The following is a 13845-nucleotide window of genomic DNA, read 5'->3' as shown; positions in this document are numbered from 1 at the left end:
GTGCGGTCCGTGTTAATTTGGTGAGTTGATGCCATTTCAGGGAAGATTAGGCGGTCTTGTGCTTTTCTTTGAGAGTGTTGAGCTTAAACTTCAGAGTGAACTATTCGTTCCGTTAGACATACACGAGATAAACGGAGAAACATGCGGGGGGTTCAGAGAGACCAGAGGAGCCAGAGACAGTTTGGGTTTCGAAGGTCCGCAACCTGGCGAGCACAGCTGGCCGCGCCTTCCAAAGTGAATTCAGGACTTACAAAAACATCAAACACACTGCTCCACAGCCATCCACCAGACAAGAACCAGACACGGCCACTCTGACCACCAGCCCAGATCCATTTCTTTCGCGCATCGCGGAGAAACCATCGCCAGGGCCACGGACCGCCTCCGGGAAGAATTTGTGGCAACACATCCTTGGCGTATTGGTCTGGAGTGATTCCCACTGATGCCGAGTGCTTCTGCCGCTCCTGGTAGACATCCTCGAGCTGTGAGTAGTAGCTGTCTGGAGGAAGGCTCCGGGTGACATGCTTCGTCAGCTGCGAAGCCACTCCGCCCGTAACAACTGTAATGACCTTGACATCGAAAGGAGCGAGCTCGACGCGGAGGGTGTTAGCATATTGATGCAGAGCCGCTTTCGATGCATTGTAACCGGCTCCGAACACATAAGGTATGACACCCGCTAGACTACCTATCATAACGATAGTACCTTTGGCCTGCATGAGCAGTGGTGTAAATGTTTGGCAGAGAGCCATGACGGCGAAGACGTTCGTATCGAATATTTGACGGACCTCGCTGATGTTCATATCAAGGGCAGCAACTGTGTAGCTGACACCTGCGTTATTGATGAACATATCAAGACCTCGTCCATTGGTGGCGGAGCGAGTATGTTTGAAGCACGACGCGATGGATTCATCGTTCGTTACTTCGAGTGGAACCGTTTGAATGCCTATAGCGTCCAAAGCAGCAATAGCGTCGGTAGAGCGAGCTGTGGCGATGACTTTCCAGCCTCGCTCATGCAAGGCAACAGCCAAAGCGTAGCCGATACCCCCGGGTGAGCATCTGAATTCGTTAGGCAGCCCAGTTGTGTGTATCGCAAGCTGTGCTTACCCGGTAATAAGAACAGATTTCGGCACCGTGGCAGAAGCCATCCCTTCCGAGCACCTCTACGAGTTCTCCAGCGATTATAGTCTTGCGCTTCGCCTTACTGTCTGTATCACTTGGATCTGCACTTGCTATGCGGCACGGATCAGGGGAGCTCCAGATTGAGTTACTTTCTCTCGGCGTCTTGACACCCTTCGGGGTGAGGTTTATCCGCCGCCCGGGTCCCGTGCTACCCTGCACCCCTTGAGACGAACAGTATCGAGCATATAACGGAGCAAGACGAACAAGCAAAGAACATCTTCGAGCAAATGGCTAACTGATACTTCCGTAAAGCGCCGCTTCTCTTATGGCACGATGCGTAGACGACGCATCCTGCGCAGGTACGCCTCTTCTTCCCCATGTTGTTCACCAGGCCGCAACAGGAACGAACGTTGATCCCCCGAACAACACAGCTACCACATCCCCAACTTTTGGACCGGTATATGGCTTCCACATCAGCCTGTTCTCTGTGCGGTACTAATTCTGGAAAGCTTTCTGGATGAGATAGGCCAGCTCGTAACAGTAGTCATTACGATCAGCTAATCCTTGTGCGCCAAACGCGTCCTGTGCTTTTGCAGCCTGGAGATTGGTAGGTAGCTGCCAGATACCTGTTGTTGGAGATTTAGTTGCGTTAGAAGCTGTAGTCTATATCCCGGAAGCAGTTCTGATGATAAGTACATTATCAGATGCAAACCCCGAATCTGGCCATCGAAATGACCTCGTTCAAAGACCTTGGCATCACTCTGATGGGGTCTTCGCCTCTACTGTGACGTAGCCACCCCGCGCTGATTCTTCGGGTCCCCTGCCGATCCCTCTAAGCATTACAGGCGCTCTTGCACAGGGGTTGTGAGCTCTTGAAATAGCGCAGCGGAGTCCGCGACGTCTGCAGCTCATTCTCCTATCTCGAGTATTCCCCAACACTACCGTTGCCATCACCCCTCCATCTGATTGCTCACTGCTGGCATCATGGTCACTACCGGATCCTCGAAGTCCTCGTCCATTGTGTCTGAGACACCGCCCTCGGCAGACACTGTCGAGAAGTTTATTTCTTTGCTGTCACAATCATTCGGCAAGGTACCGCTGACTACGGCTTTCATCACCGAAATTGATGGCGTCAAGGCCGATACCAGTCCCTCCGCACTGACGCCCGATCGCTTGCACAAGCACTTTTCGCTGGGCATCCCGGCAGCGGCAAAGGCCAATATTCTACTACTGCACGATGCTGACTTCAAAGCCGCTGCTCTGATTGAGCCTCCCGATTTCTGCGGGATTCCACCTGGGCAAGCCCGCCGCGATCCAGGGCCTGTCCTTAGCGAATGGCGCTCAACCGCGCGGCTGCTCAAGTCAAAGTATCTTGCACTGCCTGACTCGGGGCCTCGAAGCTGGGACACCCCAGCCGCGCCCTCGCAGTCCAGTGGTGGGCCGGCAGAGGACCCCTACCCGGCCAATTTCAACAAAGACGCCGCGGTGGAAGTACGGCCATGTTATCACATTGCAATTGTGGCGAAGGATCCTTCCCTGAGCGCAGCTCAGCAGGAAACCGCGTCAAAGGCCATTCTTGAGCATGTTTTGGACAAAGCGAAGCAGGAGGCAGTTCCGGCTTGGGCAGAAGCGAGTCTGCCCGACAAGAAACAAGAGTATGAGCGTGTGGGCTTCAGAGTAGTTGAGGAGGTTGTGGTTGGTAAGGGAAAAGTGAACGAGGCAGGATGGCCTTCCAACGGCGGTGCTGGTGTGAAATGCTGGGGCTTGATATATGATCAACACCTGCAATGACCGGTTGAGAAGCAGCCCTTGAAGCATTGTAGATAAGCAGTACACTGGAGCTGGAATATCTGGAGACCTTGGTTCAGGCCATCTTAGCTACACAATACCAGCTTCAACTTTGGGGTACCCCAATCTGCATGTGTCACCTCATGGAGCCTGAGGCGAACTTGATCCTACTCTCCAGCTATTGCATGCTGATCCAAGATAGACGAAATACTACCGCTTATGGCGTGGTACGGGCCTACGTTCCCAACATCGCGCAAGGCGTTGGATCTTGCATTGGATGAATACAATCCACATTTCATCTACGTACTGTACGGTAACCGACCAATAGCACTTGTACTTTCTGCTGATGCCGGAGTTTTTCCGATCTATTCGAACCCTCACTTTCGAGCGCTCTACAATGCATGAACGCCACCAGGTGCGCCGTGGAGAATGGTCGTGGGACTCACGAAGAGTCCTGAACACGCGTAATATGCCATTATGGTTGTGTGGAAATGCACTCACACGGCTTGAAAGGGCGCTTCACGCCAATGACCTCGGAAAGTCTAATCCGTGCTGACAATGGAGAGTAATATTGAGCCCCTTGAATCAGAGTGAATGTGTAGTTAGTCCCTCAAAGTCTCCTCGGACCGGGTTCCATCCCGCGACCTCGAATTATGGGCGCGTGGTGGTGCTTGAAAGTGGGTGTATTAACAGGCAGTGGATATAGCGCTAGTCCTCATTGGGAATACCTCAGTCGCCTGCCATCAGCGTACCGTCCCTTGCTCCCAGCCGAATGCCGACCGCAGAGCTATCATAGCAGGATGAGGGAGATGACAGTCGGTGGGATGAGCCTGTTGGGCTATGTAAGAGAGAGCATGTCTCCCAGGGACACTGTAGAACGGGCTTAGGCCCTTGCCAAAAGATACACATCATCATCGCTATGGAAATGAAGTCGACACGGTCAAGCTTGGCTGACGGCGGTAAAAGAATGGAAGGCTCATCGAAATGAGGAGTTTGGTCAATTTCGGGTTCGGGCATGCTGAGCTTTCATTAGGGTAGAGCCGGAGTTGTTAAGAGCTGTTTATTGTTGGTAAACCAACAGCGTTTACCAACACTTAACAACCATCCCTCGTATTGCAAGATTGTGTTCTGAGTTTCAAACATGATGTTTTCAGCTCCTCCGGAAAGGTACTTCCCCTTTGCTAGGTCGGCCCACCGATGGCATGGGCATGTTAATTGGATCTGGGGAGTTCAAAAGGCGGGCATCAGCGCCCCACTTGTGAGGTAGTGAATCAGCCATAGTTGTAGTGGTGGCAGTCTGTGAAAAACTGTGGCTGGTGATTGCGTTGCTGGTGTCGATGGGTGCTCATGTCTTCAAATTCACTGCGGGTGGGGAGGACAAAAGTCGAGCATGTTGTCGGCCCAGGAGCTAATGAAGCATTGTCGGTCATCTTGATTGCAACTCTCGATTCACCGCGTACTCTATTTACGTAGCAGGACGGTTATGAGCGGACGTGAATAGTAATTTTGAGACCTTGGGGAAGAAGAGTGGAAGAGAAGGAGGACGGCCGATGGCACAAGATATAGCAATTGTCTCGCGGAGCTGCGCACAAGCGCCCGAGGCGCAGCTAAGCATTCTTGAAAGGGTAATTTATGGCTTCAGCCTCCGTTGGCCACGTTTGACGAACAGTGACTGAGATTAAATTGCTAGCTAATGCATCATTCGTGACACCTCTGAGCCCGTCGTGATCTCAACGAGGCACAGCTGAAGCCTCTAGTTCCTGGCCATGGTAGAGGTAATCGACAACCAGCAAGGTCGAGCAAGAGCCTTTCCAGAGCAGAGCAGGCCGAGGTAGAAACGCTACTAGCTATCAGGGCCTCGATACTCAGAGCAGCGCACTGTGGAACTCTTCGAAGAGGTCGTGATACATTTCGTCTTCAACTGTTCCGTCACTGTAGGAGGAGCCGTCGTCCAGTTCCATTTCCGTGTCATTATCGGTCTCCCTTTCTGGGCTTTCAGGCTCTTCCATATCCGGCACAGCCAATCCAGAGGGCTGTCTGAGAACGCTGTTGCGATTGGCTGGGACAGCTGCGATGGTCTGTACTGCTCTGTCGACCATGCTTGCAAAGCCGTGTCCACTCTGGAGTCTGATGCTCCTTCCACAAGCTAGTAGGACTTGAAGCTCATCGATACGGTGTAGGTGGGCTGACGGTATGGTGTTCGAGCCGTAGGAATTCCGTAGCTCCTGGATTCTCCCCTTGATGGTATGCTCGCTTACCGAAGTATTTGCGGCGTTTGCGAGAGCACTGCGAATTGCGTTCAGCTGTTGTGCCCGTCGGCGTCGTTGGCGTTGTCGGAGGTAAATGATGATACTGCTGAGATGTTTCTTTGATAAGCGTGCAGTGCTCTCACACTGCGCTCTGAAGTCTGCCAATTCGCCTTCGGAAGGCTCAACCTCAAATATCTCAGCAGGGGATTCTGGTGAGATTATATTGACCAGCCCCTCGTCAGCAGGGGTTGAAATAGCCTGCGCCCAAGCACCATGAATCCGAAATGGGCAGCAGAATCGTGCAAGGGACCGAGCTCGTTCCCATTCAAAGATGATCGCGGCAGCGATGCCTCCATCAGACATCCAATAAGTGTCCAGGTGGGTCGATCTGTACCTCAAAATCTCGTCTGAATCCGGCATCGGTCGTGGGTGCGTGAAGCTGTCGCCAGTGTGGTGTCCCGCCAGTCGCCGCGAAAGCTCTTGATAATGGGCAACAGTCGCCTGCTGCAGATCATTAGACTGAAGGTGGCGTAGCCCAGGGTAGAGAAGTCTGATACCGGCGACTTGGTCTTCCAACGCGGGGCCCAGAATACGCATGAGCGTGTCATTTCTTTGTTGCTGGCTCCACGACGGACTGTCAGTACTGTAGTCGTCACTGGCATACGCAGCGTTCGGCATAGCATGGCAGGCTTTCAGAATCCTATATTGCCGTTGTCTTACAGGGCTTCAGAGGAAGTTGTCGCATAGGTACCTAGATAAATAGAGTAATGGGGGAACCAAAGGTATCATTTCATCGCTGGAACTTCATGGATGTGCTAAATATCGTTTGGATGGTGATTCGAGGGTGTGTCTCATAACGGTGTGACGCGCTATCGTTTGGCTCTAGATTGGTCCTTGAAAGCCTCCAAAGGCCTACTCGCAGATAATTTGACGACGCACGACTTTTGGTCTACCAAGCCCACATGAGCTTGTGACTCAACACCCGCTCCGCCAGTCTCTCGTACAGCATAGGACTGACCCAACTGTCATTGGTACGACTCATGCGACCGAAAACGGCACCACCCTTCCAGACAACCACTTGAGCGTCCAACTCTCGTGGCGGTTTCAGAACGTTGATATCCCGCCCGTACCCAGGCATTTGACCTTGTAGAATCTCTTCTAGATGCGACGATAGCCCGGGTGTGATGGAGGCACCGCCGACAAGAGTGATCGATTGCAAGAACTCACGAGTTCGTTGAGGCGAGCCTCTTGCCGCGTGGTTGACCGATGCCATGACCGCAGCGAAAAGCGGATACACCGGCAGTATGTCATCGCGTCGCTCAATGGAAAGCGGCTCCTCAACTTCTTCCTCCTCCTTAGGTTTTACCACCATCGTATCAAGCGGGTTGGGCAGGGGTGTCCCTGGTTCGTCTGGTTGTGGGGTTCCGCCGGCTTCAATTTGACGAACGGGTGAGCTTGCTTGAGAGGCTTGGGGAGTTCCGTCTGCTCCATCTCCATTAAGGTTTGGCAAGTGAGATACAGACGGCCGCCGTGAGTCGGTTCCGCTGACACCGCCCACATGGCCGTTAGTTGACAATCCGTTCGGTTTGGCCTTTGTGATTGAGAGGATCTCCTCAGGCGCTATAGCAGTGAGGATCTCAGCTTGGGCAGTGCTTGTTGGATCATTTGGTTTGCCATCGTAGATGTCATAAGATCTGTCGATGAGTTTATGTCGATCTTTCAGTTTACCAGTCATGTCGAACATCTCCGGCCTCAAAAGTGAAAGGACCGGCAGGATGGCTTCATCGTAGATCTTGCAGGTATATTTTCGGGTCTCTTGGTTTGGCGCTCGTAGATGAAAATCATACATCTGAACAGAGATATCGGCTTCCGTCATGGTTAGAAGCTTCTGCTTCAGCTCTTCTGCCAGCAAATAGTCGTATCGCCGTTTGAGGTTGATATCCGCATACGGAAAGTGATTGTAGATCATCATTTTCACGAAAAGATTGGTGATGTCTTGTCCGCCCATCTTCAAGTTGACTCGCGAGTTCTCAACGATCATGCCATCTTCGACGCATGAGATTGACGTCTTCTGGTGGCCAATGTCTACGATGCAGGCTGTCATCATTCCACAGCCGAAGGACGCTGCCAGACTTTCCTGGATGAAGGACACCTTCGAGAAACTGAAGATGGTCAATGCCATATCCAGTAGCGTAGTCACATAGGTTCTCTCGTAGTAATCTGGAATGGCGATCACACAGCTGTACTGATTAAGATCCCCCGGTTGGACCCCCAGCTGTGATCGTATGGCTTCTTGTATGATGATTCTGATGTCTTCCCATAGGAATCTTGCTGATGAATAGTCTGCTTCGTTGACCCACCCATGCCGGATGGGCCAATATAACCTGTAGCGAGGAGTAGATTCATCCGGGATGCGGAGCGCATCCATGCCGGTAACAAACTCTGGCTTCGAAGATACGTCTGTCCATTCGATTCTCATGGTATCATTCATATCGGTGATCGTGTCGTATGTATGTCGGCGATTGTGGCTGGTCACCATGTCTCTAGACTGTGGGAGGACTTTTCTCTTGTTTGCTCTCATGCGGACTTTGAGGTCGTTAGACATGCCGGTGAACTTCTTTGCGAAATCTTCGCCAAAGCGCTTCTCAGGCTCATTCGGTACGAGGCCATTGTCAAGCTTGACGCGTTTCGGTGCAGGTTCTCCATCCTCATCTTCGGCTTCGGACGCAGCGGCACGTCTTGCAATAACCATGGGGACCGTCTTCGGGAGGGCATCACTGGCTAGTCCGACACGGAGATTCTGGCTGCCTAGATGGAGCACGATACATTTCGAGCCATTGGAGGCTTCGTCTTCATCCTCATCTTGTTCTTGATCATCGTCCATCTCGACATCGCCGTCGGGACCAACAAGTTGTCCATGCGCTAGTGCTCGGTCACGATCTTTGGCTTCCTTAACCATTCTATTGCGAGTCTCTTCATGCTGACTTCTGAATGCAAGGATCTGCTCGTCCCGTTTGAGGTAATCGGTGTAGTAATTCTTCTGGTTGATGGCCACAACTTGTGGCCAGGTGGTGAGGTCCATGTTGTTATCGGTGCGTTCGAGACCCTCCTCGCGGAGGAGAGCCTTTCCACTTTTCTTGCCTACCATTGCGAAGCCGTCTTGCGATAATCGACGTGGTGAGTGCTGAATGCGAAGAAGACGGCGGTATTTGTGTTAGGGTTGGTTCGCAGGACAACCGACGCAGCTGTGAGCAGGAGAAATAACCTCAAGGCATAGTACAACAGAATGGAAATGCTCAATCGGTACGGCACGCGTCTTGCCGTCAAGTCAGTGAATTCTGGCAATTTCAGAGTATCGTGTCCTTGCCGCAAGGAGCAGGTGTTCCCCGGAGTCGACAAAATCCACAGTTCGCTCGCGAACCGCAATCTACGGCGGCCGTTAGCAGCATATATGCAGTTCATCCAACTGATTGATCAGCATTGGTAACGGATATCTATTCCGGATCACTTTTTAAGCCCTACGACATGACAGAAACTATAAGGTGGGTTTTCAAACCAACCTGTGCTCAGAAGCTTCTCCTTCGTACACATACATATAGACATTATGGCATACGGAAGATCGCGTCTTGGCGACAATGAGCACACAGAACGCTCCCCTTTGGTACCGAGGCGCCAATCAGCCACGAACGCCTCGATCAAGAGCACAACGTCTCAGAAAGGCCTCACGAGAAAACGAGGCATATCCATTTGCTTATCCATGTTCAGCCTGATCTTCATTATTCCATGCAATGTCACGCTCATGACAACTATTCAGAGTTCCGTTGCCACCGAACTGGATGCCTCCGAAGTCGTTTCTTGGTTCACCTCCGCCTACCTTATCGCTGTGACAAGTGTGATGCCTCTCGCTGGGCGCTTGAGCCAGATCTTCACCGCACGAGCATACGTATTTGGCTCCATCGTGGTCCAATGTGTTGGTCTCCTGGTCACGGGCTTGGCCAAATCATTCCTGACCTTCATCCTGGGACGAGTCATTACGGGCATTGGCGCGGCAGCCGTCACACCTGTGGCTTTCCTGCTTGTCACCGAGCTCACCAGCAAGGAGAACCGGGGTGTATTCTTCGGCTGCATCAACACAGCCTTCACTTCTGGTGTGGCCTGCGGTGCTATAATAGCTGGAGCACTGGAGCCTCTTATCGGATGGAGGGCTGTCTTTTGGCTTCAAATACCCTTTTGCATGGCCGGCGCAACTCTAGCACTCTTCTCAATCCCAGCACCACCTCTGGACGACTCGCAAAATCCGACACCATCCCTTGTTGAACGCCTCTCCGCGCTCGATTTCTTCGGCATCGTTACACTCATCTCCGCGGTGGTCCTCTTACTCTACTCTCTGTCCGCATCCACCATCTCTATCCGCATCATAATCTTGGCCCTGGCAGACTTCGCGCTTTTCGTTTTCGTTGAGGCTCACTGGGCTGTGGACCCCATTGTTCCCATCTCCGTACTTGGCCACCGTGGCAACCTCCTTACGGGTCTCGCGACCGTCGGACTCATGGCCGCCCGCTGGTCCGTCCTCTTCTACACGCCTATCTACGCCATTGCTGTGCGTGGCTGGCCACAGGCTCAGGCGGGTACGCTGCTTATCCCGACCGACATCGGCTTCGCTCTTGGTGGCATCATCGTGGGATACTTACACATTCGCGACAATCGCTCCTATTACCTTCCCTCTTTGCTGGCATTCGTCCTCTTCGCCGTCACCGAGGCGCTCCTCGCGCAGCTAAGCAAGCCCGCTACCAATCTGGTAGGCTATATCGCGGTGAGCCTCAGCAACGGCCTCTGCGCGGGTGCGATCCTGAACTATACTCTCGCGCATGTTCTGTACCTCACACCGCACGAGTCACATGTGGTCGTCATACCCTTCATCGCCATGCTTCGATCTCTCGCCGGCTCTTTTGGTAGTGCCATATCCGGTGGGATCTTCCTTCGTAGTCTGAGCTCCACCCTGCGCTCGAGTTTCGCCGACGTCGACCTTCCCGAGTCCAGGAAAGAGGAACTTGTGACGCAGCTGATCGCCAGCCCGAATCTGGTTTACAGACTCCCTACCAAGAGCCTTTTTGATATCGCGCTGAACGCCTATGTCAATGCGTACCGTGTTATGTTCACAGCTGGCGCTGCGATAGCGCTTGGTATGCTGTTCGTGCAGGCAGGCACCGGGTGGACAGCCCCCAATGTGAAGGAAGAAGAAACAGAAAGCAACGAGCATTCGATGCCGGGCGAGGCGGGTGGACAGAGCGACACGGGTGGTGTCTAACCTAAACAATGTAGAAATCGGCTTCTGCGGAGATGTGCATACGGTACTATAGGTCGAGTCGTGGCGACGCAGGCAGTACAAACAAGGACGTAGGTAGATCATGTTTATACTGCCTGCGTTGCTCGCGGAGACATTACCTCCTTGAAGCTAGATCATAGACTCTGCTTCCGTTTCAACAGTGCCATAAACCTCCGCTATTCTGTGCAATGATACGCGGCATACTACTAGGCAATCCGGCATGAGGCAAACAGGACTAAGCTGGAACACGAGCAGAAGGACCGGTAATTTTCAAGTTTTTCGTTTGTTTTGGAAAGGTAGGTAGAAAGGCTGGCACTGGGTGCGTTTTGTCCGCTCGCAACTCTTTCGTGCAGAGCCTGAGGCCATGGGCCTGGACAGTATTCTCACGGGGAGCTTTCCGGGCCGTAGTGCGAGGTGACCTTGTATCTCGATCTGCCTTGGAAAGCTGCCTGGCTCTGCATTTCCTCCCCGACTTCAAACTCTTTGCGAATGGCATCGAGGAACAACGCAAGCCTCAGAGATCTGTGCTTGTCTCTATGACTTACTGGCAACTGCCCCTCCCTACCAACCTTGGCAGTCACCATCGCGTACAATACTTCATGATAGTGGCACGGAGCATATAGCTGCGCGCGGTCTCAGACATCTTATGGCTGACTATTGATTTCGCTTAATGAGTTTAGAGCGTCGTAAAGCTGGACTTTTGTGGGGTTGAATTTAGGAATGATGCTGTGAAATTAGTACAAGGGGAATCATGCTGAAAATCAAATAGTGTGGGGAATTGATGGATCCTGCTTGCGTATTCTGGGTCCGCGGAGCCGCGGTTGCGGCTGGGAAGCACAGAATTAGTACCTGCGGATTAGTAGTCTGGGGTGCCGGGTCGGGGGTTCGTAAGTGTCGAATGGTGATGCCATGGGATTTTCGTTTTGCGCGGGTGACAGCACGTCGCAATGTCACGACGACCAATGCGGCTCAAGATGGACGGCGACGTTTAGGCTCGGGCGTATCGATGCTAAGGTCCAGAAAATCGTCGTCGTCAACGGCTTTTCGTTTTGTTGAAGCAGCCTTTTCCGGTGTGACAGGAGGCACCCCGTTGACATCGACTCCGTCCTGCAATCCTTCCTCGCCCTGGCGAAGTATCTGGACATCTTGATAAGACCCCTCGCCATCGTCGGGGGTTTCGAGGTCGACTCCATCCTCGCCTTGGGGTTTGGTCTCCTCGGCGGCGTTTTCTGTACCATCCTCGCCAGTATTGCTCAGGAACTCCTCGTCGCTGTTGTAGAAATACTCTGCATCCTCGCCCTCCCCTTCAGCCTCGGCCTCGGGTTCCGGGAGGTTCTGTAGCTGAGCATCATCGGCTGAGGGTTGCTCATCGACTTTTGTCTCGAAGTCTTCCTCGGCATTGGTATGAGGCGCCATATTCTCAGCATCATCTTCATGGCTGGACTTAAACTCGCCCTCGACGGTGTGAGAACTATTGCTGTCTTCGAGCTCAGGGTCGAACTTGTGGTTGAGATTACTGTCGTCCTCAGGCTCATATTCGTCGTCAAGAGCTTCGAGAATATCGCCATCCGCACCAGCATCTTCATTTTCGGCTTCCCTGACCTGGAGATTCTGTTCCTGTTCAGACATCCCGGATTGAACCTCGTTGGCGGTTGAGTCTAAAGGTTGACTGGTCAAGGCCGAACTAGTCTCATGACTTGGCTGTTGAGTCTTGATGACATGTTGCTCGTCGGACGCCATTTCGAGCGTGGTTATATCGTCTAGTGTGCTATCGTTCACGACAGGCAAATGTCGTTCACTTACAGTATCGTGCTCGAGACCAGTCGGGTCAGGCACTTCTTCGTGGAAAGGCTCAGGTTCTTCGCCCTGACCTCGAATGACCTCTTGCGTCGCAGACTGATTTTCCATCTTGATCGAACTATAAGTGCGATGATCACTGGCAGCACCATACAGGTAACGATACTGAGTCTCAAGGCAGACCCGGGGACTGATCCTGCAGTACATCGAGGTGACCGGGCCAGCTGACTCATTACGCTTGAGCATCAAGTAAATATCCACGATCTGGGCCAGAGTGAGCTCTGCGGCATACTTAGAGTCTTCGCAGATATGAAGGCCCAGATCTGGGACGTCAAGCACTAATTCGTCGTTGACACCAAGCTCTTGCTCAACGATTGCATGGCATCCTGCGAGAAGCTTGTCTAGTGGTTCATAGGCCAAGCCTGTATCGTGGAGAAAACACTCAGAAGTGTCTCCATCGACCGAAGGAAACAGGGGAAACCTGTTGCGAGCATCGATCCACTCGACTCGAATCGCGTGTAAAGCCTCTTGGATTGCTGAGTCTTCGACGAGTTGTCCGTCCTCAGATTCAGACTCTGAGCTCTCTTGGGTGGACTCCGCAGGTGGTGCCTCAGCTGGATACACGGAAGACTCAGGGTCTTCTGCAACCTGGGCTTGTTCAGATCCCTCATATACGGCATGCAAATCCTCACGCTCATGATCTGCATCCTCAGATGCCTCCTCGTGTACAATTTGTATTGAGTGGTCGGGATTCAGGAGGCTGGATGTGTCCGCAAAATCCTTGCTAACGACGCTTGGACCTGAGACCTCATCATGGTCCTTTTGGGAAATAGTGTCTGCGGGCGCAGAATCACCGACAGCTTGTTGCACTTCGGTCTCCAAGCGAGAATCACTCTGGGGCACCTTGTCGTCTGAGATTTCGTCTTGAACACCAGACGCTTCCACTTCCGCTTCCGGCGGCTCCAAAATGTCATCATCTTCGGCGAGCTCATGTCCGTAGTCTTGCTGCAGGTTCGCAGAATCGTTGTTGGCTTCTTCATCTTCGTCGTAGAGTATTGTGTCATCTTCAGGATCGTACTGTTCATCCTTCGCCTGGTGGGTATCGTCCATTTCGAACTCGACTCCTTGCTGAGTCTGGGGATTGTCCTGCTCTTCGAGCATATTCTCATCTTCTAGCAGCTCTTCTTCGACTTCTTCCTGCATCACATCATCAACGACCGCCCCATCAGAACCCATCTCATCCATTTGATTATCTTCTGTATCGTGGACTTCAGGGTTTTCCATGTCATCGAAGTTGAGTTCAAGATCTTCTACGTTATGGAAAGGCGACGAAGCCAGATCCATGAATTCATCAAGGGCTGGAGCCCCAATTTGAGGTTGCGCAGTCATGACTGAAGCGTGCGCGGACGCGCGGGCAGTAGGTACAAAGACACAACAAGCAAGCGCACGAGCGAGTGTTCGATTAAGGTAGTGAATAGTTGTCTTGCAGCGCCGACGCGTTTGATTGCGAAGATTTGTTTGCTCAAGAGAAGGTGCGAATAGTCTTGTAGGAGCGACAGGTACTGGATG

General features: G+C 52.5%; 6 protein-coding genes across 6 annotated transcripts; 2 read left to right on the top strand and 4 right to left on the bottom strand.

Annotated features, from left to right (window-relative positions):
- Positions 1-46: 46 nt before the first annotated feature.
- Positions 47-1142, bottom strand: HMPREF1541_01621 (uncharacterized protein; the record flags this gene model as incomplete). Its single annotated transcript, XM_008715979.1, has 3 exons — positions 47-100; positions 252-1053; positions 1102-1142. The coding sequence occupies 3 exons, from the start codon at positions 1140-1142 to the stop codon at positions 47-49; spliced, it is 897 nt and encodes a 298-aa protein (XP_008714201.1).
- Positions 1143-2100: 958 nt separating this feature from the next.
- HMPREF1541_01620 (uncharacterized protein) lies at positions 2101-2907 on the top strand (the record flags this gene model as incomplete). Its single annotated transcript, XM_008715978.1, has 1 exon — positions 2101-2907. One exon carries the CDS (start codon positions 2101-2103, stop codon positions 2905-2907), a length of 807 nt encoding a protein of 268 aa, XP_008714200.1.
- A 1862-nt stretch (positions 2908-4769) lies between these two features.
- On the bottom strand, positions 4770-5003 carry HMPREF1541_01619 (uncharacterized protein; the record flags this gene model as incomplete). Its single annotated transcript, XM_008715977.1, has 1 exon — positions 4770-5003. One exon carries the CDS (start codon positions 5001-5003, stop codon positions 4770-4772), a length of 234 nt encoding a protein of 77 aa, XP_008714199.1.
- Positions 5004-6102: 1099 nt separating this feature from the next.
- Positions 6103-8301, bottom strand: HMPREF1541_01618 (uncharacterized protein; the record flags this gene model as incomplete). The annotated part of the gene is made up of 1 exon (XM_008715976.1): positions 6103-8301. One exon carries the CDS (start codon positions 8299-8301, stop codon positions 6103-6105), a length of 2199 nt encoding a protein of 732 aa, XP_008714198.1.
- Positions 8302-8757: 456 nt separating this feature from the next.
- HMPREF1541_01617 (uncharacterized protein) lies at positions 8758-10461 on the top strand (the record flags this gene model as incomplete). Its single annotated transcript, XM_008715975.1, has 1 exon — positions 8758-10461. The coding sequence occupies one exon, from the start codon at positions 8758-8760 to the stop codon at positions 10459-10461; it is 1704 nt and encodes a 567-aa protein (XP_008714197.1).
- A 987-nt stretch (positions 10462-11448) lies between these two features.
- HMPREF1541_01616 (uncharacterized protein) lies at positions 11449-13665 on the bottom strand (the record flags this gene model as incomplete). The annotated part of the gene is made up of 1 exon (XM_008715974.1): positions 11449-13665. The coding sequence occupies one exon, from the start codon at positions 13663-13665 to the stop codon at positions 11449-11451; it is 2217 nt and encodes a 738-aa protein (XP_008714196.1).
- Positions 13666-13845: the final 180 nt, after the last annotated feature.

The sequence above is a fragment of the Cyphellophora europaea genome, assembly GCF_000365145.1.
Source record: "Cyphellophora europaea CBS 101466 unplaced genomic scaffold supercont1.2, whole genome shotgun sequence".
Classification (NCBI taxonomy): domain Eukaryota; kingdom Fungi; phylum Ascomycota; class Eurotiomycetes; order Chaetothyriales; family Cyphellophoraceae; genus Cyphellophora; species Cyphellophora europaea.
The sequence above is the reverse complement of the archived record's forward strand: the minus strand, read 5'-3'. Positions and strand labels throughout refer to the sequence as shown.